Here is a 26,476-nt window from a genome sequence, read left to right as displayed (position 1 = left end):
GTTATTTCTGGTAGGTGGCCATGCTGTCAGATTAAGAATGGTTAATCAATAGGGGGTTGATATTTATGTCATAGAGTCAGTTACGCAGCCCATGCGAGTGTCTGGTTTGGCGTCAGGAGAGCATGTGGCCTGGTGTATTCCTAGGAAAACAGTGGCTGTTGTAAAAAGTCTCACTTTTATTTGTGCCTCGTCAACTCACTGAAAATACTTACCCGACATGAAATGTTCAAAGGCCAGTAGTAATGAGATATATATACCTGTTGGTCCTGGTGACGCTCAAGTGAGCCTTGGCTAGTTGTGTCATTCCATCCATTCTTTCAGGGTGAAATTCCTATGTAGCTGTATATATCCCATCTGGCGTCGACTATCGCGGATCGGAAAGAGTGTGTCTATGGAGCCGAGTGTCCTCTGGAGGATCATCGCATTAGATACTATACAACCCACGGAGCTGTCTCGATTGCCCTAAAACAACAATCATTGATGGATGTGAGCATATCTTCGTGTGGCGCTGACATCTGATGCATTAGTGACCGTCCAACAACAGTCTTGGAGGAGAATCGGTATATGGATGATACTGTTGCGCTCTGAGTGTTGCATTTGAAGTCAGTAAGTTATACCCCTTAGTCAATTAGCTTGACGCTTACTTTATTCATTGTGATAGTCATGTAACGTAAGAGGTGAGTAGCGAGAGACCGTTAAGAAACACAGGCAGCTAGTGATGACCCTAGACGGATGGACCAGGTATAACATGGCGAGTTAACTATGTCGATGTGAGACAAGAGACATTATGGTTAGGTTGCTCAAGATCATGGCGCGAGGAGTGAACTCTTTGTAACTTGATGTCTCCTGATATTTGGCAAGATATATTATTGTGATAGAAGACCAGGCACACAGCGATGCGATTGGCACTTTTAACATTCCAATAACGACATTTTCGCATTCAATATAGTAAAGATTTCTATTCCGTTGACCATGCGATAAAAAGAATAACCATAATCAGCGTTAAGAATACCTTGTCCATAATAAACTACTTGGTTACCATTGGGCGGGGATACTTCATACTCAACTCAACGCATAATGAGCATGATGCATTCCAGCGTCGGTGTAGCAACCTTGGTAGTACCACTCCAGTATCTCGTTAGGGACGTTATAAGCAATAGAGTGAAAGCGAATACAAGCCTGAGGAGCACAATCCTAGCTTCGTCCATCTCAGTGATTGTCATCCCATGCGAACCGAACAGGCAAGCGCCTCTAATGTCTTCCCTCCGTGATAGTTTCCATTGTCACTGTCTCCCATACTGACCATGTCTAGTCTGTGGGTACGCCACTGTATTCCAGGTGCATAGCTAGATAGTCAGTTAGGTAGAAACCTACAGGTTAACGGAATATTGATAGCTGGTCGATTAAATGGATCCGCTGAACAGTCTAGATTACTGGGATATGTAACGCTGTCATCGCAGTGACGGTTATCTCTAAAACGCTAGACTCTTGCATCAGTGACAGAAGATGAATCAATTGAAGGTAGCTCAGGTAGGTATAGAACCGGAATACTCGGGATGGCTCAAGACCTATCTATTGAGGGTGCTCATGTCACCCACGATGATATCACTCAGAAAGTCTAGTCCAACTTCCCAAGAAGAGTAAAGGAAGTGCACATGATGTAAGAGATGAATTTCAGCATGGGGCACCGCGAAGCTAATGACATCAAGGACTAGACGCTAGTTGAGGATGTAATACTAGAGATAGCGTCACTAGCTCCCCGATGAAAGGCTTTGAGATAGGAGCAGTGCAGATAGTACGGTGCTCGGATGTATTGAAAGGAATGGACCTATATGCTGATTACATTAAACTAGAAGTATCAGACTGCGATACGCCTTTTGGAGACTATGATTGTATAGACGGGAAAGGAGTCTTTGTAGGATAAGGTCCGTTCCTTATGGACGTTTCACTTAGCATATTCTTACCAGTTAGGTCGGTTACTGTTGAATGGCTATTTGCACTACCCTTGCTATAGGGCCCAACTTCGTAAGCTAGGGATGACATAAATTATATTCCATCATAGAAAAATCACCTCACATCTTCTCGAGAGCTCTCAGACTCACGGAATTTTCAATGAGGATGATAGTCCGGTGACTCCTCATTAGTAGGTTCAGGAAGTTCACAGTATATCAGCCCTTCTTCAATCTTACTCTTGTAGTGTACCACTGTTCATGTGCTTCATGTCTTGTCTTGACTTGACTATGTTAGTTCAACAGCTTGATGTCAGCTGCTTTGGAAACTATCTCCTGACAGACTAGTGGGGCGTAGACAACCAGTTCGCCTGATCCTCCCTAACAGTACCCTTTTGGGCGCTGGCCTCAACATACCCACTTAATAGCCTTACTACAGAGGCATCTCCACTCGGTTGCTAAAGCGGGGGTTTGGGCGGCAGCGAACACCCCACGTAGAGGAATGATAGCTCTAGCCGAGAGAGGCTCGGGGTAAAACTGTCTCTAAGTGGAGAAAGGACTAAAAATTTGAAATGACATTTCAATATGCTGGACTAATTGCTATAGTTGAGTGATTATGACGTACATGGGGAAGTATGACATAAAACGGTCGACGACACTATCGAAGTCCACTTGGCGTAGATTTCATCTAGGCGACACCACTAATGCAATATCTAGAGTACCTTGCAGCACCGTCTAGACTCATTGCCCAATAGATAGTGTTTATCGAGTTGTTGGTCTAGACCTCTGTGCCAGCACAAGTTGCATCATACTAACCAGGGTCCGGCTTGGATCAACGATTGGTTCATCAAACGGGAGTATTGCTGTCGTAGAGGCATTGAGAAAAGACCATTCTAGTAGATATACACGCAATGAAGGAGTCGACGTCATGGAGGGTGCCCCTGTGGTATTCAAAGCGTCGAGACATTTATAGGGTGGATGTTGGTTTCACAGGTGAACCTTCAGGTTCAAAGCGAGCCACCAACAGGTATACGTCGCTCAGGAACAGAGGACAGGGCCATTCATGCATATTTATAACTACCAATTGGCCACGGGGTATCTGATCACAATCTCAGGAACTCCAGTTTCGATCCCTCTTGGATCCCCGAGTGAACTGCGAATACCTCTGCAGCCATGCATTGGACTCATGGCACGTGGCTGTGGATAACTCACAGGCAAGCCCTCTTTACTTTGCAATTCAAATTCTACCTGCTGATGCCAAGTTTCCCTGTGCAGATCCAAAAGGGCGTCAAGGACTTCTGCCCGATACCAGGAAGGCACCGACCAGAGGAGTAGCAAGCAACATCATGTGTCTGAACAACAAAAGCCGCGCCCAGGGATGTACGTTCGGAGTGTTCAATCTTCAGGAAGCGAGACACAACCGTCGATTCAAGCAACGCGTGAGGAATACAATATACACGAACTACGATGCCAACGGTGCAATGGCCGTCGCTCATCCGCTTACCACCGTAAGAACCGTACAGACCCAGTTATCTATCCACCCGTGGGGATCTGCTCTCGTGAATGGACCGGTTGTGCAGTAGTGAAGCAGTCGGGCGGGCTGGGCCACTGGGATCACCCAATCCATGAACTCCCAGGGAGCTAGAGGCTCGGTGGATTCGCACTATGCAGGGACTTCAGAGAGCGACGTGCATTGCATGTCGACTTAGAAATGGTGCATGAGATTGAGAACATCAGGTATAATGATGTCACAATAGCCATCAGCCCCACCAATGAGCAGTCCACAGACACCAAGTCGCACGCAGGCCAACCGTGAAGCACTGACGACGTTGCTTGACACTGGTACCCCGAGATTATACGTTGATCAATGGCAGCCAAGCTACCATGAGCTTCGCGGCCAGATGTTCTTGGAGACGCTTGAGCGCGGGCCATAGGGTGACGCTTTGAGAGGTTGCACTAGAAATAGATGTTACTAAATGAAGAGACGTTACTAGCACTCATAGTCAAGAGTGCCTTATTATGTATCAGAAGTACATGTATCTGATGTCATGTATGTATTATAAACGGCGATTCGCTTCTATCATGAATGTGTTGGGAGAGTGGAGACGCAAGCTATGGATTCACGTAGGAACTCTGTTGACAGACTTAGCATTAATGCTTCAACGCCAATCACCGAGCATAAAACACTATGAGAGAACATCATAGGTGACCGCATCATGTACCGCAGACACGCCAAGGTATCTGACGTAGATTTCTGTAGTACTGTAGAGAGATTGACGCATGGTTCTAGACCACAGTTGTGCTCAGGCCTTCCCATGAGGACAGGCGCAGAAGAGAAAAGCGCAGACCCACAATCTGGCCTTGACTGATACTAGAGAGATAGTCTAAGAGATAGTCTAAGAGATAGTCTAAGAGATATAAGTGCATTCATTCTGCCAGAGAACTGTTTGTGGAATACGTGCTGTCGTGAATACTATACAGCCTGAACCGCGAGGAGTTCCCCAGTGGAGATATATTAGAACGTATATGCTAACTTCATACTTCCGCTCGATTGGAGAGCGTTTATAGTAGATTTATGACTTGTCTTAGTATATGAGCTAATGAACCTAGTGGGGGGTGGCTGCTAGGGAGGGAATTTCATTAATTTTTCACAGTCAAACACAGGAGCAACGGAACCATTTATAAAATTAGAGCAAGCATCATAGTCACGAAAGCATTGCCACAAACCAGATCCTACGACCGAAATCCTCCGTTGAAAGGCAATCGCTAAGTCAAGCCAGCTAGAGGGGTTCTGGGAATAAGGCCTTTCTCTGCGCCTAGATGCATCACACCCATTTAGAAAAGAGGCCAAGACCATATCGTCACTTACTCACAGTCCTTGGCGAGTAGCGCCCACAACCACTTATGGCTTAGTATTCAAATATCGAGGAAACTTTCAGGAGACAGAAAGCTATATGTGGAAAAGTTTTGCGCCAGGCCCGCTGATCAGCAACATATAGATGGCTGTAATGACTCTTGGAAGAACCCCTGGCCGTTTTGTCGGTGAAGCGTTACGTGAGACATATGTGCTCGCTGATACCCCTGGCTAATGTAAGGAAGATTAGGGATGCATACAATTGCTGCGGTGAGGATTAGTATATCCTTCCCGCTAGGACTCATACTCTTCCTGATACCTCGCGTAGCTGTGCAGAGTCTATTAGGTTTACGTGGTGGTGTACGGAGTACACTTGCCCTTTGCATGTTCGTTCAACAAGAGGGTATCTGTGTACGCGCGCGGAACTGACATCTCCGACAGACCCATAGTGGGCCCTACAGCCATGTAGTACCTGACGCTACAGAAATTCCTGTAATGGGCCGTCTTAGTTAAAAATATCACGATAGCATGACGCAAGCTTGTAGGGGAGCTGTCAGATCGAGTGTGGCAAACATTGTCCGACCTATCGTCTCTACAATTAGCAAGATTTCAAGGAAAATGGAGTCCCAAGCACATCCTTGAAGACAGTCACTTCGGCAGCATCCTTCTGATTACCCTATTACGTCATGTGAAGGTTAGTGAGACCATAATTGGGCGCGTTCAGCTTGGAAGTACTGCATCCTGACTCCGTGGCTGACTGCGAGCCGGGGTGCATGTGGGTAGGCACTTTTGTTATGACGCAAAGTTTCTTGATGGCAGGAGATAGGAGTGAACACTGAAAGTAGAGGGCACCAGTGCTTACGTGATAGTAAGCTCCAAGCCAGGTTCAATGGCCTTGTAACTCGCTTCTATAGTAGGCAAGGTGTTTCCCCTGATCATGGGTTGAACGCTCCGGTGCTGCGGTGCTACTATGACCTATTGTCCAGCTTGCACATACACGGTAGCTTTCTGTAATCTGTACGAACAGTATGTAACTAGCAATGGCGACGGCCTGACGTAAAAACGGTGGGCTTGTTAGCCCCCTTAAGCCCTTGTCGACTACGATGAGAATAGGACTAAAAGTGAACAGTCATCTACATGCTATTTCCGTGATAGTGTACTCGTCCAATGTCCATTCTGGGGCTGGAAAACAACAGTCACTATAATTACCGAGGCGGATCTTAAATCTTAGTCTCTAGGCGAGGGGTAATTAGGCATAATCCATTGGACTGCCCCTGAAGTGGAACGGGCAATCCTCTTACCTAAAAGTGAACGGATCAGTTTCCTTCGCCGCTAGAGATGGTTTTCGATAGTGCGGAGGAGACAGGAGTTACATGAGCAACTACTTGGTTGGATCCTGTGCTTGCCTTACTACTAGTACCTGTTTACGCTTCAGCCAGTCCGAATATTCTATACATTGGTCTCCTCTTCCATTAGTCTGGCCCATCGTAGTCACTTTCCTTTACGGATGCTACCACCGGTGGCGGATGCCCGTTGACCGGGTAAGTAGTCATTACACAGTAGGGGAGAAGTAGATCAACATTCGCTATCACAAGTACAAATTTCATTAGGGGGAATTGCTACAGACATGCTGTCCAATCGATGAAGGCGTCGGAGTTCAGGAACGACTCGGATTCCGAAAATTGAGGGATAGTGGGTTCCTTTAGACCCATCGGCGACATTGCTAGGCACACACTTTGATGAAAGTGGAGCACTTCCATGAATCTACCAGCTTCCTTGTTAGTAGAAGAGCGTTCAGGGGGGATGAGGAAGGGCATACATCATTTCTTTTAGCATCTCCTCGTCAAATTCACTGCCGTTGAACGTCCAGTCGAACTTTTCTTCGGCAATGGGCTCATCGGCCGGGTCATGATACACACTCATATAGGGGTGTTGTAGGGCTTCCTCGGCGGAAATCCTTTCTTGTGGGTCCAGTATGAGCATTCTCTCGAGCAAGCTCCGGGCTGGGTAACCAATACCAATCAGCAACCCAGTGAAACTATTAGAGGGTAGAGTATGGTCGGTATCTTACAGAACTCATCTAGATTCTGAATAACGCTTTGCAAGGGACGCGGCTCTCTTCGCTCCAGTGACCGGATGATCTCCACTGTCTGAACGGGCAGCAGGTCAGTACTGCCGCGTGTATAACAAAAGTCTGCTGAAATACCTACATTTGTGGTACAGACCCGCGAGATAAACTTGTCCGATGGATTCCCCAACACGTCCAGGATCAAGTAGAACTGGTTAATGGGGTCTTGCCCGGGGAATAACGGCTTTCCATTGAACATCTCCGCAATGACACACCCGGCACTCCAAATGTCCATCTCTACACCGTACATCTGCCATGTAAGCATGACCTCCGGTGCGCGATAATACCGCGTCGAGACATATCCAGTCATTCGACGATCCTGCGGCCTGGCGAGACCGAAATCACATATCTTCAAGTCGCAGTTCTCATCGATGACCAAGTTGCTGGGTTTGATATCCCTGTGAACCACACCAGCCGAATGGAGGTATTTTAGACCGCGCTAAGGCTCGTCAGAATCGAAAGAATTAAGGTATGGGGCACCAGCGACTCTCACCAGTATTTGATACGCGAAATACTGTACGAATTGTGGTTCCAGGGTCCAGCCTCCAGGAGGCGGCCGAGGTCAGTTGAGAGGAGCTCGGTTACTAGGTAACTGAAAAGCAATATCAGTGAGCGGTATCGCCAAGATGACTGGGGCTAGACATACACATCTGTTCGGGGAGAGATAAAAACATCGCACAAGCCGATGAGCTTCAAGCTGTTAGCATGCTTGGACTATCGCTCACAGGCTCAGAATCCGTACATTTTCGTGTCGTAGCTGCTTTAAGAGCTTAATCTCCCGGTACGTCTGCTTAGCGTTGGCTGCCGTGGCAAAGGGGTTCAATAGCTTCTTGATCGCCACAGATTGGCCCCTCACCCGGTCATACGCGGAACTGCTTTCCTCACTAAGCCTTCATCTTTTATAAGGGGCCAAACGGTGGGGGAAAAGGGGCAACGGGGATAATAAGGGAGACATACCAAACAAGGCTAAAAGCACCCAGGCCCACCGGCCGTACGTTGCTATACCTAGGCGAACGGTTAATTTCTTCGGAGTCGATGACAGGGCGCAAAGGCCAAACGTATATACCTGCTGGTAGTGTCAAACACAGATCCCAACACCTGTGAGCGATTGAATTCTGCCATGTTTGCTGCTTACTTGCGATACCTTCAAAGACGGTGCACCAGGTGGACAAAGCGGCACCTTGCTTTATATAGCCTATGCCCTGACAGACCGAGAGAGTTCTCCACCAGGACCCATCTGAGACGATAATGCGAGGATGGGAAAAGCACCTCCGCATAGCGGATCTGCTACGTTTCCTGCCATTGAACAGCACTTCCAGTAGGATCGCATCCTGAAAGGGCCCTCAGATAGTTGCATGCTCATTGGTGAAACCGACTCAAGGGCAGCCAAGAATGCCTGCTTTCTGACGGCCATTGGCTATGCAGACTAACTCTAGACAGGAAGTCCTCTGCTAGTCAATAGAGGCTAGACCCATTAGAAAAAGGATAGGCCAGAACGGGTGGTACGGGTCCATCGAGTTTGGGATTTGAAATATCCTATCACGGATGCCTTTTCCAGTGGCCAATGCGAACTCATTATAGGACAGTCGTTGGTACCGTTACTGGTAGCCTTGCCGTGTACGAAGTAGATTGATGTGTAGTTCTGGGTGGCGATTTACCTATACCCACTTAGAACCTTCTTGTATCATTGTGAAACCTTCGCCCAATTAATTGCTCTTATTTTGAGCCACTTATCAACCCACTTCGGCCGGGGGAGAGAGAGAGACGCAATGGGCAGGAAGTGTCCCTACCTCTGAAGCTTCACATCGCGCGAGTGGTTCATGAACTAGCAAGCATCCTGTGATAAGAGAAGAGATCTCGAGTGTTCTGACGGGTATTACCTAGGGGAAACCATCTGTTTTCTTCTCCCCACCCCTTCAGCAAGCCGCTGTTGGATGTCCGGTGATGGTCTCTCGCCAGAGGGGTGCTCCACAGCCCTTGGCGAATGGCGCACATCAGCAACTAGTAACACTTATACACTTGGGCCAGGAGAGTCTGGAGAGGCTGTCTAGCCCAAGCTAACTCTCGGCAGCCTCCAACGGCCGAGAATGATGTGGAACTTTAGATGTATCTCTCACTGACGACATCCTCTGGACCATGCACAATGTGGGACGGGAAAATGCCCCCCCCCCCCCCCCTTGCGCTATTTTGAACCTGCCGCTTCTTCTTGCCATTTAGAGCTTCATGCATACTGCTTTGGCTGGTGCGATAAGGTATCCCCTGCCTCCCGGTTGCTATATTCAGCTAGGCGACATCCTAAGGCAATAGAGTGATATAGTAACCGAACACCGGCAAAGTTTGCATCGCTACAGGCGTCTCTGATTAGCGCATAAAACGCCGGAATCTCACCGTTTAATCCACTCAGGTGGCTATACGGCTTCCTAGGAGAAGGTAGGATCACGCCTGTCAAAGCATAGTGCCTGACCGAGGACACGGCGGAGTACATTATCTTTAGTCCCAGTACTTGGCGGATTATTCCGCAGCTAGCGTATGTGCGCGGTGGGATTCTGGGAGATAATAACAATCCTCTTTCGAGTCATTAGAGTGGCTAGAAATTGATATAACTCGCTACTGTCGTGAGAAAACATTTTGCACTAATAGGCGTCATGTGAATCCTCTATGTTGAGGTTGTAGACCGTCAGAGTTAGAACAGGCAGGGCGTTCTACTATCACCTTAAAATCTAGTAAGGTTAGCTGCATAACACACTATATACGCATAAATGACATACATTGTATCCGATTCCACCTGACTAAGTACATTAGTGTAGGGTACTACCGTTGCCCTATCCCACCTGGTCCAGGCCGGTAGTGATCCACAGGATATGCGAGACGGGTCTTGTCTCTATTGCGAATCAACCCCGTGCAGCGCACTAAATAGTCTAGGAGGGGAACTCAGCTAATTGCATTGCATCACACGAATTGATGGCCCTGAACTTTCCAATGCGCAGAGATGCCGTTTAAACTGAGGCAGACGCTAGATCAATACGGCTTACATCATTACATGCATGCTTCAGAGATACGCCTTGTGCTAGCCAATCCAGGTTGGGCTCTGTAGACTGATGTTGTGTCTGGATAGACTCATTCACTATTTCTGGGATGAATAAAATGCCTCAAGCGCTGGCTATTTGCCCTGCCTATTGGATTCGCTTTTCTCCGTGAACTCGGCCGGTCCCACAAGGGGGCACTTGAGGTTGCATCACTGACTGTCTTGTCTTGCCGGGGTAACCGCCGTTCAGCTTCCTGCCTTGGTTTGATTCCGAGCCCTTTGGGCTACTTAGGTCACTTCGGAAACGCAGATCGCATTCTTGGGTCACTTGCTCCTTTCCTTTCTTAGTGGAGTAACTAGAAACACGATGTCAGCATCCCAATCACTACGTGGGGAGTGGTCCATTTCTGTGCATATGTTGAAAGTTCGATCAATGTGTCAAGTAGACTGGATGCATCACTGGAATTGAGTCAATCCTGCCGCTCGCAGGCTTTTAATTAAGATCCAAGCAGGGAGAGGTACTTGATTGGTTGTCATCTGCATATAGTATTACCAAATAAGGAGGAGAACTTTCGGTTATAGTCTGACAACGCGTGCAGGCGTTGGGTATCATGGTAACTCATGCTGGCTTCCTGGCGTTGATACCGCAAGCTGGTAGAACACGAACCCACTAGCTGTCAATCATTCTTAGATTGTGATGATTCTCGGTAGCTGTGAGGAGTTCTTCGATACTTTCGCCATGCACGTCCTTCGGCGTGCCCTCCTCTACCAGTACTCACAGGGTTCCACAATCCAAGGAAGTATTCGAATGCGACGAATGATGTCAGCATTGGCTAATATTTCATTGAGCGAAGTATCATCATCATAGCCTCTACACTAGTATATGAGAAGCCGGGATGTTGCCTCCCGGAACTGCTGCTCGATCTGATTCCTATTGGGCCCTCGAAGTAATGGATTGGACCAGAACAATAGATGTCATGCGCTATGAGATAGTACGATGGGGATAGGTGGCATGAGACTTACTCCTGTTTGCCTCTTCGCTAGCGGCCTCTTTTGTTATTGAGCCTGGCACTTGTTGGGTTGATGCTAGTGGCTTCCTGGATTTGGACTCAGTAGAGGAGCTTGAGTTCATGAGGGTGGTGTATTTGGTCGGCACAGATAAGCGGTTGGCACTGTTTCTGTCTGTCTCCGTCTATTTCGATAGTATATGAGCTGAAGCAATTGCTGTGTGATATTTATCCATAGTTGCTTGGTACAAAATATGCGTCTTTGACAAGGTTAGATGGACGAAATGTAAAACTGCCTATCAATATTCTCCTTGGTAGAGCTTAGAGCCATCCAGACACTGGTGCTCAATATCTCTCTTCACGATCGATTTCCTAGTCACTGTTGGACTACTCGGTATATTCGAGGCCTCCAGTTTGGGTACTGACAAGCGCTTTTATATGAGATATGATCTTTAGACACGAAATCTCTCATCTCTTCAGTAATCAGCTGACCTGTATGAATTAGTTTCGACTGCTTGCAGGGTAACGTGCGATTAGAGAAACATATATGCTTCTTTTTATATACCCTCACACACATGGGCATGTTATACTTCGCCATTGGTAGGAGCATGGTCTCAACCAGGTCTTTGAGTCTTGTCTGTCCGTAGGATTTATATTTTTTCCAGTAATCGATCCCTTCTAGAAAAGACTGTGAAGATACCGGACAAATTCTAAATTGATGTTAGGTGAAGGAAAGCTGTCTGACTCTAGGCCTGCCACTATATAATGAACCATCCTGCAGACGTCAGATTTTGGTCGATGATGGATGCGCATATTCGGGTAGTAGTAAGTGGCGTTCTACATGACAATGGCTGCAGCCAGCGTTACATCCATCTTATTACTACACAGTCATGATCAGAAGCTTTACAACATTCTTCCACACGTATTTAGTCATAGTATTTCGGGCCTGAGCCACGTCCTAAAGGCTGCTGGTACAATGATGCCATCGGAGATGTGATGGCCATCCGGCAATCCAAACACCGCCCCATACAAAGTGGACAAGAGTATTCTCCACATCTCGACCTACATATGCAGTCAGCAAATAGGATTCTATGGAATACGAGCGACCAGGAGATGTAACTCTCCACTCTGGGATTTCATGCATCAGACGATCCATTCCAGCCTACCAGATGCTACCTTTCGCGTCACACCGCATCGTCCGAATTTGCAGCTGAATCCGGGCCAATGGCGATATCAGCTACAGCAAGCTGCAGGATTTTAGGTCCGGGACTTCGAGGGGATTTGCTCTGTTCCTGAAGTCAGATTTTAGATAAGTCTAGGCGTCGCGGGGAAGGATTCGGATTCGAGGTGCGTAGGAGCCGGAAATGATCGATATAAATCTCATTCACCCAACTGTCGAGTTGAACGCGGACGTGATCCTGTCAGCCTTTCCCATATCTGCAAGGTCAAAATGATCCTAGGGATATCTGTCCTGGCTTTGCTGGGGGCAGCGTTTGGTAGTGCTGGTATGGTCTAGCATGTTCCAACGACTCACAGTGACGGGACTAATTCAAAGTATAGTGATTCCCCGCGACACTCCATCTGGGTCGATCAGCTCCCCAGTACGTTCATCTGTGCCGGGCACCCTGCCAGTTCCTTCTTCCGAGCCGACTTGCTACACCAGCAGTCAGTGGCTCGTCATCTCTAACACCAGCGTCTTCTGGCCGACATCCACGGACTACCTTTACGGTCCCACCACGGGACCCGGTGCATCCGATGTGATCTGCGCAGCACAATGGATGCAGTACGATAAGCGGTCAAGTGGGCTCTCTAGTCTTGGCCCAACCAAGACCACGACGACTACATTGTACACTCCCACGAGCACTGGGGCCTGCAGAACGAGCATTCACCCCGAAGAATACTCGGATGTTCATACTGGCCCAGTGACAACCCTATGCGATGGGGTTGTCCGGGCTCTGGGACCACGAGAAACCGCAACAAAATACTACCCCGGGACTGGACCATGCAGCACATTCAGCCTGCCAAGCAGCACAGTCACGCCAGTGTACCGAGAGCCCTCGGCATCCCCGACGTGCAGACCGGAGTTAGCAGGATGCATCGGGGTCTGGCAAACATACAGTAGCCTCTCCAGCGAATACAAAGCATCCGTCACATCCTCGATTCCAGGCGACACAAGGAGCCCCTTGCGACCAGTGCACTGCACGAATACCGCTCGAGACCGCCCCGAAAAGGATCCTTGCTCGGCATGCCATTTCATCCCAGGTACCGCGACAATGTTCTACTGGCCCGTCACGACGGCCAACGGAGACCTGTGCGCTCAAAACGGGACAACCATCCCCGCGACGCCGACGGGCGACGGCCCCAACACCGCCATCCTCGATGATCACACCCTCGTCTCACCCAGCATATATATCTCCTTCACCTCGATCAACGCCTGGAGTAACCGTCGCAACGGTCACATCTGTGGTGAACGCTATTCCAGCCAGCTGATCTCCGTCCATCCCACTGCCGTCACATCGCTCCGGGACCACCGCAATGCTCGATATCCCAGCGAGGGGACCCCATATCCGTTTAATTTTGCCGAGTTCCTCCCCCAGACGGTTGGCAATTACACGCAGTCGCTGATCCCCTGGCCTCAGTATCGCGGTGGCTCGCAGTGTCCCCTCTATGATCCCTCCTGTACGATGGTTCGTGATGATTACCTGCCCTACATTGAGGTGCCGCAAGAGGCGGCGGAGATTGATTCCCACTGGGAGAAGTGTGACCGCAGATGGCTTGTTCCGGCTGTTACAATGGTGCCTATTATTGATGGTACTGCTGTTGCTCCGACCCCTACAGGAGAGCCGGAGGAGACGTCCATGGACGCGGATGCAGTTCCGGAAGGCATGGTCGCTGCGCCGACGCCAACGCCGACAGCTGAGATAGGGCGGTAAGATTGTACAAAGTATGGGATTTTAGCATGGAAGACTGGGGAGATTGGAGGAAGTGATGGTTATGGATTGTGGATTTCAGTATTGGCAAGTACTTAGCACCATTAAGCTTAGTTTTGGGGTGGACTTCGAAGTGGTATAATTGAGCGTGGGCCTTTGGAGATTCGTATATGCTTTAAAACATCCAGCATGATTATGTTTCTTCTCACACATATTCCAGTCATAGAGACACACCATTCCTTAGAAGACGGTACCACGAAGAATATCCTCCCTCTTCCCAAGGTGGAATACAGGAATATGTTCCACCGGCGCGGGCACAGTAACCGTCTGGCCACCAGCATAGGTCTGATTAGTCCACCAGTGCGTCCAAGGCTTGGTACCATTCTGGCCTGTCTGTGGAAGATATACCGACCATTCGGTGACATTCGGCATGGTAACAGGTGACACAAGCAACCTCGGGCCGAACATATACTGCTGCGTTGTCACATTGTTGTTCGCCTGCGTCCACTGCGAGACCTTCGGATCGGTCTTCTCGAAGTCCATGTACAAGGGACGCATGATCATGCGACCGGTCTTGTGGAACTGATCGAAAAGAGCGCGCAGATACGAACCCAGCTGGTACCGGAGGTGGATATACGAGAGGATAATAGGAGTGTTCTTCTCGCCGTACGACCACGGCTCATTGTTGCATGTGTATGCATCCTGTGTATCGCAGACCCGTTGACCGTGCGTGCGCATGAAGGGGACGAACGTAGCCCATTGCAGCCAACGCACGTACAACTCGCGGTACTCCGGGGTGTCGATGTTGGCGCTCCATGGCACTGTCGGGTCGGGCTGGAAGCCGCCGGCGTCCATGGTCCACCAGCCCCATCCTGTTGCGGCGGCGGACAGTCCACTGGCGATTTGAAGGCCGAGTGTTTCCCAGACGGACGTAACGTCTCCTGACCAGATCATGCTGCAGAATCGTTGAGACCCGATATAGCCGGACCGGCTGAGTGAGATGTGCTCACACGCTTCGCCTTCCTCGCTGTCGGTGACGTTACGGAAGCCCTCTTCGATTGCCAGCTGGTGGGCCCAAGGGTAATATTTCCCGGCACTCTGCTGGGTACCAACCGCATAGAGGACGTTGGGCAGGGCGAAGGGGACAGACTGGATGTAGGTGCTTTGACCGTTGTTTTCGTAGGCTTCGCCCAGGGCACCACCGTCAGCTTGGTCGATCCAGAAGTTTTTGATACCCTTATCATAGTAGTTTCGCTTCAAGGTTGACCAGATGAACTTCCGCGCGCCTGGGTTCGTAGAGTCGACATTGCGGATGTATGAGCCATTCCATGAATCGGTGGTTCCGGGGCCGTCGCGAGTTGCAGACAAGTATCCGTTGGCTTGCAGCTCTAAGTAGTTGTCGCTCCCATCGGATACACTGGGCCAGAGAGATGCCATGATCTCTGCTCCCGTGAGATCTTTTACCTTCTTGGCCATTGCCGCTACGTCCGGCCACAGCGCCGGATCGAGACCCCAGTCGCCCTGATTCCGCCAGGACTGGTAATCGATGACGAACATTCCGACAGGCACGTCCTTGTCCTTGAAATTCTGTGCTAGGAGCTCTAGTTCAGTCTGGTTCTCATAGCGGAGCTTAGACTGGATGTATCCGAGCGAGAAATCAGGAGGAGTAGGTGCTCTACCCGTCAGGGCGGATAAACGTTTCTGAAGTGTATCGTAGTCGCCTGGCGTCGTGGCCACGACCACATAGTCGACGACTGTGGTGGAGGCTGCGGTGAGCTTGGTGCGTAGCTGTCCGAATTCCATGCGACCCTGGGCTGGCATATTCCACACAAACGCATAGCCTTTATTGCTCATGAACACGGGTGTCGGGATGTGAGTGTTGAAGTTGATCAAGTCAATGACCGTTCCTTTTTTGTTGACAAGATGGTCCTGTTGTGTACCCGTGCCATAGAACTGCTCGTCGGGTGTAGTACTAAACGAGAACTCGGCAGAGAATTCACTTCCTGGCCCGTTCCACGAGTAGTAACGGGGGTTGACTGATTTGAGTGGCGCATACTCGTTTGTTAATAGGGTCTCAGAACCATCTTGCTCGGCGCGATAGAATGCTAGCCGATATCCTCCGGGGTTTCCACCCCAACCGGAGGTTCGCACAATAGTGTTTCCATTGCGAATGGTAACGGTATGATTACCGTTAAATGCCGTGTCAAAGTTCAACCCATGGGCTTGCCCGTCCTCAAAGCCTTCCAGTGGTGGATCGTAGATAAAGCTGATCTCATGCCCCGTAGGAGGCCGGAAGGGCCAAGCGCGCACACGGAACCCATCGTAGCCAAAAGGCTGCACCAGAATAGTCTCGAAGCCATGCTGCATGCGAAATCCAGTAGAGTTGGGCAGGAAGTAATCCGATTCCCGTGTCTGGATCGGGGTCGCCTGCACCAGCTGTGCGGCGCAGGCTGTTAGGGCCACCAACCAACGATACATTTTGCTCAACAGCCTTGAGTTTGAAGCCCTTCGCTGGGATTCTCTCCGGCCTTAAATCATGTTGATATGTGTTTTATCCGTTCAAATAGCCTGAATAAAATGATCCCAAAGGCGTGTGACATCATGGCTCGCTGTGTAGGTCTGGCCAGTTTATGCAGTGATCGGGTCGAGAGAATTGGTGTATATGATGATTGGCGAATTCGGGCGTGAAACGGCTCAAAGGAGACTGTCACAAACCCCCAACGGAGACCGGATGTGGAGTACATGAGGAGACTGAGGGGACTCCGGCGTGTCTTCTTTGGAGATAGTCATTCCGATTGCCTTGCTGGTCGATCAGATCCACATGGCGTCATGTCGGCCGCGATTTAGTTTGGGCAGGACCCTGCAACCGCTGCTTTTGCTTTGCTGGCGAGCACAGACGCTTGCTTGTTTTCTGGAACAACCGGAACGACCGCATGAAATGGTCTCATCCATACCCCCATTGCCGTTGGATTGGTTGATTTCTGAAGTGTCGTTGAGCGAGAGCCTTGGCTGTTCCCACCTGAACGCCGCCGGACCATTGATGAGAAGAGCTTTGTTATTTAGCCATTTAGGCAATATGAATGATCAATGTTTTATCTTGTCCTTAGCTTCTGGTTGTCGGTGAGCCAACATGGTGTGTGTTGTTCGTTGCGTGGTGGGATGCGGCGATGTTAATGCACTCTATTCCCCTCGCTGTCTGAATTGAGGGTATTATGCATTATCCCCCTTTTTTTCTCATTGTTGCCTTGATTCTTTCTTCCTTTCTTGCTTTCTACCAGCAGGACTCCCGTCCTCCGTAACCTGTTCCTTCCCGGCTCATCACTCCCCTTTAAAACTTCGTTCCCAGTCCTCTCGAACCTGTCGCTCCGTGCCATATGACTTCGCATCCGTAGAGAAGAGGGTATGCTTCGCACGCAATAACCGGTACTGCAGTGCTAGTTGTGACGCCTTGCAACATCTCTTGTCGCAGACAAAAGGAGATTTAATGTTTGAATATTTAATCCATGGTTGAACTCCGGAGAGGATGCCGTCATTCCGCCCCCGCCACACCGGTCCGAGCCATCCGGCTACTTATTTTATGGTCCGGACAGCAGGTCACAGGTATATACAGGAGGAATAAAACCTCATCCCCGCCCAGAGTCATGTAATAAAAGTTTAAAGGTGAAAGGTTTAGCCCCGGGGAAAAGCGTTCATCCCCGCAACGCTTATCCGTGAAACCCCCGTGGGGAGAATATCCCTCCACGTCCCCCATTCTTGGACAATCCCTGACTCACTCCACCATCCTATATTTATGAATCACAAGCGCCGATAGAGCACTCTTTACACCGTGCCAGCAAAAATAGACTCATCATGCCAATCTCCTGGCCACCAGTATCCATTCCCAATGAATTCGGGATCGCCACCCTCTCCCTCGGCAACTGGAGACAGCATAAACTACAGCCGCGACTAGAAGAAGCGGCGAAAGCTGGATACAAATGGATCGACTTATTCGATGAATGCTGGGCTGCTTACCTTGAAGAACATGGTTTACCAGGGGACCAATTATGGGAACCAACGGAGGCGAACCTACGCGTTGCGCGGAAACTAGGTGATCTTGTAAAGTCCCTGGGAATGCAGATCGCGTGCACACAGCCACTTCGAAAGATCGAAGGGATCAAGGATCCAGTCGAGCGACGGGCATCCCTGGACTTGGTCGCTAAGCGGTTCCCCTTCATGCGCGCATTCGATACCGACTTGGTATTCATGTGTGCCAGTATCCGGACGGACGATGGCGTGACCGCCGATTTGAAGACGGTGGCCCGAGACTTAGCTGAGTTAGGAGATATGGCCCAGGCCTTCGCCGAAGCAGACGGGGGGCCGGTGCTGCGCATTGGCTATGAGGGCCTCTCGTGGGCGACGCGAAATACATGGGCATCTACGTGGGAGGTTGTCCGGATGGCGAACCGCCCGAATGTTGGACTTATACTTGATGCATTTAATGTGTTAGCGGTCGAGTATGCCGACCCGTATAACCCGGCCGGTCATGGACGGCTGTATTCGACGCCCGAAGAATCGGTCGATGTACTTTGTGCATCTATGGCCGGGCTGGTCGCCTCTGTTCCCGGGGACCGTATCTTTTTCTTCCAGGTCGGTGATGCCGAGCGTATGGACCCGAAGATATTTCGACCACCTACCGATCCGGACGTGCCGGCTTTGCTGCCCTGGTCGAGGGGCCACCGGCTGTTTCCGTATGAATCCCAGCGAGGAGGGTATATGCCGGTCGATTTGGTCGCTGCTGCTGTGGTGGCGACGGGGTACAAGGGTCCCATGTCGCTGGAGGTGTTCAATAATTCGTTGAATCAACCGGATGCAGGGGTTCCGTCGGCCCATGCTCGTCGGGGGTTCACTGGCCTTCGGAAATTGGCCGATGCGATTCCCCAGGTGCCGGCCTTTTGGGAGATGTGGCAGCAGGGCAAACACAAGTTTGCTGGCTCGGTTCTTTCTCCGCGTATACAGCGTCTGTGAGACTCGCGCCCCTTCGACTTTACATTGTATATAGTGCAGATGTGATATATTGACTAGACCACTCCGGTCCCTACCGAAGAAGCTTAAGGTTGTTTAGCTACATGTTGCGGTCTGACATGAGCTACTAATAGAGTTTTATAAAGAATAGAACCGATAATATATTCACACCCGAAAATGACATACTCTTCAAAGCATATTTAGGCTAAATTGCGTAACTTGACAAAGGGCCAAAGTTAGGCATTGCCCAACGCAAGGAAAGTCAGGATGGTCCAGGTATTGGTGTTCACCTCCCATGGGTCGGAGCGTGAGCGCCAAACAAAGAAAAGAGAGAGCGCCTCGTGTAACCACGCATAAAATTTCTGGGGAACCGGGAAATAGAATCGTTCCTTCAAAAGCTGGCTTCGGGCGAATGAGTTAAAGCTTATGGACACACCTCCTGTTCCCGTACCCGAAATCTGACCGGGTCTCGGGCATGATGGTGACACAGGAAGGAGTAATATGAAACATCCCCTGGTCCGATCCCGAGGCGACGTGGGCAGTATCGACACAAAGGATAGGGGCAAATGTGTGTCGCCATACCAGGTCTATGTATAAGATTTGGTCTCACAGGGCTTTTGAACAGGACCCCAACTGACTAGAAAGACCATCGCTTGGATTCAATGTCCCAACGCTGGTATGGATCATTCGACTTCAGCTCGCAAGCAGATTGCATTCATTGTCCCAGAAAGTGAACCACTAGTTAAACGTTAAATCCTCTGACCACCGGTCGCATGGTCCGAGATCGTCCCTTACTTCCTAGGTTTCATTGAGGTGGAGTGGATATCGGGGAGCCTCTTAAGGACAAGACAGTGCTCTCTGGAATGGGTCGGAACAGCAAGGGTAGATCTTGGAAAGTTGGTGCGGCTGATCAATTCGAAACAAGTTGCCCGGTGCATCAGCCGCATAGCGTCATCGTAGAGACCTCATTTCGATGATCAAAAGAAATACGCCTGGCAGATCACTCATGCCATTCGATAGAGGGCCATTTTGGCCCATTGTCAATAGTCTATGACTCAGGCCGAACATCGGTGATCATGGAGTTGAAATGGTCTTTGACGGAGCAAGGAACCGACTATGTCGCCAACTAGTGGTCATCTCAAACCTGTTACCATGCGCAAAGATGGTTGTCTGATCGGTAGTATTGACACGCATTGGGTCATTTAGGACATAGACCGTAGAGACAATGTATACATTACAAAGTCCAGTCCTGGCAGTAATCCAACGGCAAGTTGAAAGGCCCATATATTTGTGATGCTTGTACCTTGTATCGAAGCCTGTTTCATCCTGGCGAACAGTGATTGGTGAAATGGTTCTTATCGCTGTCAGTATGAGAAGCTTCATGGCGTTTCCACTCATGGAGCGAGCGGCTGGTTGTCAGTCCTTCGCATTTGGGATAGTGTACAAGCCGCTATTTGAATACCATATAATACTACCAGAAATCCACAGAGTTTGGAGATGGTCAGAAGTACCATTGATAGATGATATACATACACGTTTCGCCAAAACGCGCCGCTATCAAAGACGACTGTAGAGCCTTTGGGGCTCAGTATGCTGGACGATGTCGTGGCTAACGGTCACTTCAAACTTATGATGTGGATTGTAGCCAGCATATATCTCGTTGCCGCGATAGTACGGCTGGCCCACAGCAGTCACCGAGTGCAATGGCAGGGTGTCCCGCGTCTCGCTGGTCCCCGTCCCTCGTCGTGACATCGAGCGACCGAGTTTGGAAACTATCCTGCTGGATCCGACATCTTCAAGGAGTGGTCTATACGTGGGCAGACAGGCTGATATCAGGTACACCCCGGTCTCGACTTGGGTCCAGATTATCAGCTCAACAGCTACCCAGGTCCCGTCGAGAAAGGCATTGTTTCGGAAAAAGATCTGGAAGCGCATAACTGAAGTGACTAATCCTCTGAAAAGCAAACAATCCCATGTTAGTATAAGTAAGACTGTAGAGGACAAGGTGATTGATCTCACATGCTGCCTACTGCGAATGTGATTGTCAGCCCCACTTTTAAGCGTGGACTGACATTAAGTGACCACAACACTGGCATTGGAAGAAGAAGTAGGATGACGTCGGTCACAATGTTGGGAAAGCTGGCCCAGATGTAAAGAACCTTCTTGTTGCCACAGTTGCCAGGGATACGACCAGTCCAGTTAGCGGAGAACGGTCGACAGACGAGGCTCGCGCCAACGATCGTAGCTATCGTGATGAGAACCAGGACCACCATCATGAACTTTGTGATTGCTCTCATCTTCCTGGTTGGGAAGAGCTTATGGTACAGCAACAGGATGGAGAACTTTGGAAGATTGACACTTCCTAAGTAGAGAAAGGACAAAGCAAGGAGATATTTCGCCCAGGTCCTCAGACTAGCTGGATCCTTGACCAGTAACCACGGGATATGATGTCCGACGCCAGCGAACTTAACAGCACCTAGAGCAAAAATCAGCACCTCTGATGTAGGTCAGAATTGGATTACCTGGCCCCGAACCTATACTGATGCCTGCCATACCCATCTGCTCCGCAAGCGCAAACAAGATCACAGCATCATCCAAGCCCCATGGTGTGCGAACCTTGTGTCTAGAAATAAAACGCAGAGCAACACAGAATATTTGAAGAGGAACGAAGAGAGCAGTGAAGATCAGTAGCCGGTCTCCGATATAAACGGGGACTTCCTCAAGCGGGATATCTAAGGATCCCATTGTGGCCGCACACCGCAGTCAATGGTGCGATGAAGACAATACAAAACATGGATTGAGGTGGGTTGAAACATAGACGGACCTGGTCTACGGCTAGGATGGCAGAAGTCACACATGCTCGGGTTATTTATTAGGAAGCAACTCCGGGCGCATGGTGGATAAAGATGTCGAATACGAGACAGGGCCAACTTCGTTAGCAGCCGAGTACCCACCGAATCCATATAGTTGATGGGGACTATAGTGTCCAACCTGAAAAGCATAAGCAATGGCACAAGACTGCTGCCCGGCCTGCCGAGGAACAGAACACGATGTGACATCGGGCACGGATCCCGCATTAGGGTCTGAATTAGCACTTGCGCTAAGAGTCGGGCGTGTCCATGGCGGGCCCATTGCCCCATCCGAAATGTTCACTGTACAAGCGGTGTCGCTTAGTTTATTGATTAGTGTCCTTGATCCCTCCTTGCCATCCATGACCCACGCTGATAAGCGGAGTCCGAGCCGGAGATCTGCAAGTAACAAGCAAACAGTATGCATGGCTAGAGGCCGGTACCCCCGCGCGATTCCTGCGCTTGGATCAATTAAGCAAGTCTGTTTCATGTATAGATAGCTTAGTGCCCAAGCCAATGATATGCATGATTGAGGCGTGGAAAATACCATATAGGCAAAAGCCGTGTCAGTGTCGCTAAGCGTATAAAGTTTTCATTCGTTTCAAGGTCTGAACTCAATGTACGATAACATCAGAAGGCTGGAATGAGAGCAGTAAACAGGCGTGGAACGGCTGGCTTTTGTGCTGGTCTAGCCTCGGACATGTAGGGCTCCGTTAGTAGGAGGCCGTCCCTTCCTCCTGAGACACCAATATATAGTGCGCTGCAAAGCAACAAAAAGGCCCACTTTCAGACTCCTTTCGCCTGTTTAGTGGGATAAGTGTTGGCCAACGGCATCTGACACGATGAGACCAATGATTTCTCTCAACTACGGAGTAATGCGCAACCAATCATCATGCGCTCCGTCCCATCATATCTGGACACTAAGATACAATTTATCTTTTCCACGATCGACACCACATGGGATTCACGTCATGGTAGGGGTTGAGCTTATCCAAGACGTTGATCGCGACCGTGCGCAGACATCGTGACCCAACGGCGCTGATCATTTCGGCATGGAAAGGGAAATTTTATTCCTGATTTGAAGCAGAACATATTTGTCCAATGCTTAAGCGTGCAATGACCCTAAGGTATCTAAGCTGCGCCACGCATCTATTGCGCGCAATGGCGCTGGACGTCAGGGTTCGGCTACTGAATCTAGCACGTCAATGTGATAAGGTCATACTATGGTAATGGGTGGAAATGCTGTATTATATGAGACACCTGTGATAACTGACTTCGGATCTATGACGGTAGGTGTCCACATCATTGAAGATTGCAGTGTCCATACGGGATTGGCGAGCATAGTTCGGGGAATAACCGAGAATTCGGTGCTTTGGGTGCACGCCGGCCAGTAAAGTTGTCCCGCAGATTTTACTGACAAAAAAAAAGTTCATCGCAGATGGGGAAGTATCTCCAATGCCAGGGAACAATTCCATAGTGTGTTGGATGTCGAAGGATCAATTGCATGGATGAAAAGGGAAAGCCGAACACATGTGACGGCACATGATCTGGAGGGGCGTGACCTGCCAGCCACGTGCAGCGAATTGAGAATATTTCTCAAGAAAGCACTCTCTCTTTGGCACGAAAGAGTCGTGCAAGGAGGACGGTTTCAAGGCCAACGAAGGCTTTGACGGATCAGGCTAGGTTCGACTTGTCCCAAAGATCTACATGGCTGCCGGACCATGAAACAAAGACGCGGAAATTGAGCGTTGGCCAGATCTTCATATTCCATCACGCCCACGGGGAACGGAACTATCCAATTTAATCGCAAAATCAAAGAACTTCCCGAAAAGGGGGACTAGAACGAAATTGAATAGTGAGAGGAAATGAGTTCCCGGTCGGGGGCTATGTGGAAGACTGTTTGGGGGAGCGACACTCTCTCCTAAGAGCTTCAGCTCCAATTAGCTTATTGTTCTTGTGCAACAATACTACCAGTCTGAGCCTCACCAAGGATCCATACAGCTCACTCTCTGGTACTTCCAAGCCATGTGGAAATTAATGGTCGATCCTACAACTTCCTCTTCACCAATGGGACACCAGGATAGAAACCCAATAGATCAGGAACACTGAAATGAGTCCATTAAGCGATTGTTGGTGTCACCAACTATTCAATTAGGATCGAGGAAGAAGCCTGGAGTCTCCTTCCGGCAATATAGCCGTCTGGGCTAGAGATTCAATTCAACCCAATGTCTGTGCTACATGAATTAATCCCGCCTCTAATGAACGCAGTACCACCAACAACCAACCGATCGTTCTTTCATTGCCTTCAATAGATGGCCTTCACATTATCTTAATTCAGTGAGGCATCAGTGAGGATGATCAGTCACGTAAGAATTGGGCCCTCATAGCCATGGTTATACGGTACGAACCCCGGTTACTGCAATCAGAAGTCGCAGTCTAAGACATCCCGGGAAACGTGTACATTGTGGCTGACCCTTGCTTCGGCTGGGCCACCACCCTTCGCCTACAAGATAATCGGGCCTCCTTATAAGGATCAGAGGGGGTAACATTTCACAATAACCAATGACCAAGATGGTTTCATGGAAGCAAATCTTCAAAGTCCTTGCCTTGGGCTCGGTTTTCCGAAGCGGCAGAGCAAGCGCCTCTTCTCTATTAAACGTACACCAAGGATCTGAAGGTGTTACCTATCAACTAGGTGACATTACTTATTTCGCCAATGCAAAAGATCCGCGAGATACATTGACGATCACATACCCCAAAGATAAAAGTCACCACGCTACTGGAATATACATGACATTGACAGTCATCGTTGCCAACGAGAGCATCGTGACGGCTCGCTACCTCAACGCCACAATTTCGAGCTATCTGGCCAATGACGACGTTTTCTCAACAGAGTTTCTTGGTTCCGTGTATCTCACTTCATCCACCTCCAATGCCAGTTTAAACGCCAAGGCTTCGGACTATCTGTCGAGTGCCGGCGTTGAGAACATCTTTGTTGACTCGAGTGTCTTCAAGAGTCAGGGCGTACGGGAAATACACGTGCAACACAACTCCGCTAAGGCTATGGCACCTGGTCCATATACCGTTGTGATGTCGAAAGACAAGATCAGTTTGCTAGACACATATCGCCTATTCCCTGACGCATATCGCGATTTCATCAGCGGTATATATCCATCGAATGACGGCAGTGGCTCTTTTGTGCCACTTCAATTTATGTCTTCAAGCCTCTGGGCACCGTTGGTGCCGGTGCCAAGCCGCATCCGTTCGTGGGGAGACCCACGGCCGTTAGCTGGTAAACGGGTGGCAGTGAAAGATATATTCGATATCAAAGGATTGCAGACATCAGCTGGAAGTCAGGCATGGACCCTGACCACACCGGTTGCCAACCGAACGGCGCCAGCGATTCAGCGGCTGGTGGATCTGGGTGCGGTTATTGTGGGGAAGCAAAAGTTGGCACAGTTTGCGTCCGGTGCGAATCCCTGGGATTGGACCGATGGGCAAGCTCCTTTTAACCCACGGGGTGATGGATACTTGACTTGTGCAGCATCAACGTCCGGTGGAGCCTGCTCGATTGCGGCGTACGACTGGCTGGATGCGGCGATTGGAAGCGACACTGGCGTTTCAATCCGTCGCCCAGCGGCTGTTACAGGAACATTCGGAAACCGACCCAGTCAGGGAATGATAACGCTGGAGGGTATGCTTGCTCAGAATTGGGCAGAGGACACGGCCGGTGTGCTCGGGCGGAACCCGGCCGCATGGGCCAAGTTTGCCAAGGCGTGGTATACTGCAGATCTTCACCAGCCAGAGTCGATTACTGGATTATCTCCCCTGTCGGTGCCAGACACCATGGCTTTCCCAACCCAAATACTGTACCCGGATGAGCAATTTCCCCTCGTCAACCCCGCTGCCCAGAAGATCGTTGAAGCTTTTCTCTCGAGTATGGCAATGGCACTCAACATGACTATCAAACATACAAATCTTAGCGCCACGCTCATAGATGCACCTATCCTCCCACATAAGAAGGACAGCTTAGACCGTCTCCTAGCGGCAACCGCTACCCTAACGTATTGGTCATCTCATGTTGCCGTTGCTGAGCCTCTCATGACCGAATGGTCGCGCCGTTTCGAAGGTCGCTTCCCTCCAGTAGATCCGCTGTGGCGGAGAGAGTGGTCACAATTCAACGCCAGTGCCGTCAACCAAGCCGCATACAACCAGGCTTTACAGGATAAAAGGAAAGGTGTCGACTGGTTCGAAAGGAATGTGATGCTGGAGACGCCTCAATCTTGCTCGGAGTCATTACTAGTCTGCGATATTGGCACCGGCGGGTTACCCAGTTTCCGCGAGAAAGCCCTTAACGAGGGACCGAATGCTACATTCCTGGGAATGATGCCAGATGGGGCCGCGATACCTTGTTCCATGATTTGTCCTATTTTCGGGTGAGTCCAGCTGGCATCCTGGTAATGCGAAATTGAAAGATGAGCTAATGTGTTTGCTGCAGCTGCGCCGATTTCACCATTCCCTTGGGCCAAGTGCCTTATCATTCTCCGGTGTCTAAGGTGACGGAACAGTTTCCTGTGAGTATCAATGTGATCGTGCGTCGGGGATGTGACTTTGTATTATTTAACATGGTAGAGAAGCTGGCGCAGGCGGGTATCATTCGGGCCGTTAAGACTGGTACGAAGGCATTTTAGTTCAAGGAGCTTTGAGCCATTTTCCTGCCTGTTGGTAGGTTT

General features: G+C 49.7%; 6 protein-coding genes across 6 annotated transcripts; 3 read left to right on the top strand and 3 right to left on the bottom strand.

Moving 5' to 3' along the window:
• Window positions 1-6,597: 6,597 nt before the first annotated feature.
• Window positions 6,598-8,133, bottom strand: ABOM_004709 (mitogen-activated protein kinase mpkC; the record flags this gene model as incomplete). Its single annotated transcript, XM_022531838.1, has 7 exons — window positions 6,598-6,806; window positions 6,875-6,953; window positions 7,014-7,314; window positions 7,425-7,523; window positions 7,578-7,621; window positions 7,674-7,806; window positions 7,847-8,133. Coding segments are annotated over 7 exons (1,152 nt in total), but the record flags the coding sequence as incomplete, so codon positions are not given.
• A 4,280-nt stretch (window positions 8,134-12,413) lies between these two features.
• ABOM_004708 (uncharacterized protein) lies at window positions 12,414-13,896 on the top strand (the record flags this gene model as incomplete). The annotated part of the gene is made up of 2 exons (XM_022531837.1): window positions 12,414-12,468; window positions 12,524-13,896. 2 exons carry the CDS (start codon window positions 12,414-12,416, stop codon window positions 13,894-13,896), a joined length of 1,428 nt encoding a protein of 475 aa, XP_022390353.1.
• A 237-nt stretch (window positions 13,897-14,133) lies between these two features.
• On the bottom strand, window positions 14,134-16,371 carry ABOM_004707 (putative alpha-xylosidase; the record flags this gene model as incomplete). The annotated part of the gene is made up of 1 exon (XM_022531836.1): window positions 14,134-16,371. One exon carries the CDS (start codon window positions 16,369-16,371, stop codon window positions 14,134-14,136), a length of 2,238 nt encoding a protein of 745 aa, XP_022390357.1.
• Window positions 16,372-17,742: 1,371 nt separating this feature from the next.
• ABOM_004706 (sugar phosphate isomerase/epimerase family protein) lies at window positions 17,743-18,897 on the top strand (the record flags this gene model as incomplete). The annotated part of the gene is made up of 1 exon (XM_022531835.1): window positions 17,743-18,897. The coding sequence occupies one exon, from the start codon at window positions 17,743-17,745 to the stop codon at window positions 18,895-18,897; it is 1,155 nt and encodes a 384-aa protein (XP_022390356.1).
• A 1,554-nt stretch (window positions 18,898-20,451) lies between these two features.
• Window positions 20,452-21,639, bottom strand: ABOM_004705 (alpha-xylosidase; the record flags this gene model as incomplete). The annotated part of the gene is made up of 3 exons (XM_022531834.1): window positions 20,452-20,848; window positions 20,914-21,391; window positions 21,450-21,639. 3 exons carry the CDS (start codon window positions 21,637-21,639, stop codon window positions 20,452-20,454), a joined length of 1,065 nt encoding a protein of 354 aa, XP_022390321.1.
• Window positions 21,640-24,305: 2,666 nt separating this feature from the next.
• Window positions 24,306-26,434, top strand: ABOM_004704 (amidase family protein; the record flags this gene model as incomplete). The annotated part of the gene is made up of 2 exons (XM_022531833.1): window positions 24,306-26,179; window positions 26,242-26,434. 2 exons carry the CDS (start codon window positions 24,306-24,308, stop codon window positions 26,432-26,434), a joined length of 2,067 nt encoding a protein of 688 aa, XP_022390355.1.
• Window positions 26,435-26,476: the final 42 nt, after the last annotated feature.

The sequence above is a fragment of the Aspergillus bombycis genome (genome assembly GCF_001792695.1).
Source record: "Aspergillus bombycis strain NRRL26010 chromosome Unknown contig00030, whole genome shotgun sequence".
Lineage (NCBI taxonomy): Eukaryota > Fungi > Ascomycota > Eurotiomycetes > Eurotiales > Aspergillaceae > Aspergillus > Aspergillus bombycis.
Note: the sequence above shows the minus strand (reverse complement) of the source record. Positions and strands in the feature narration are given on the sequence as shown.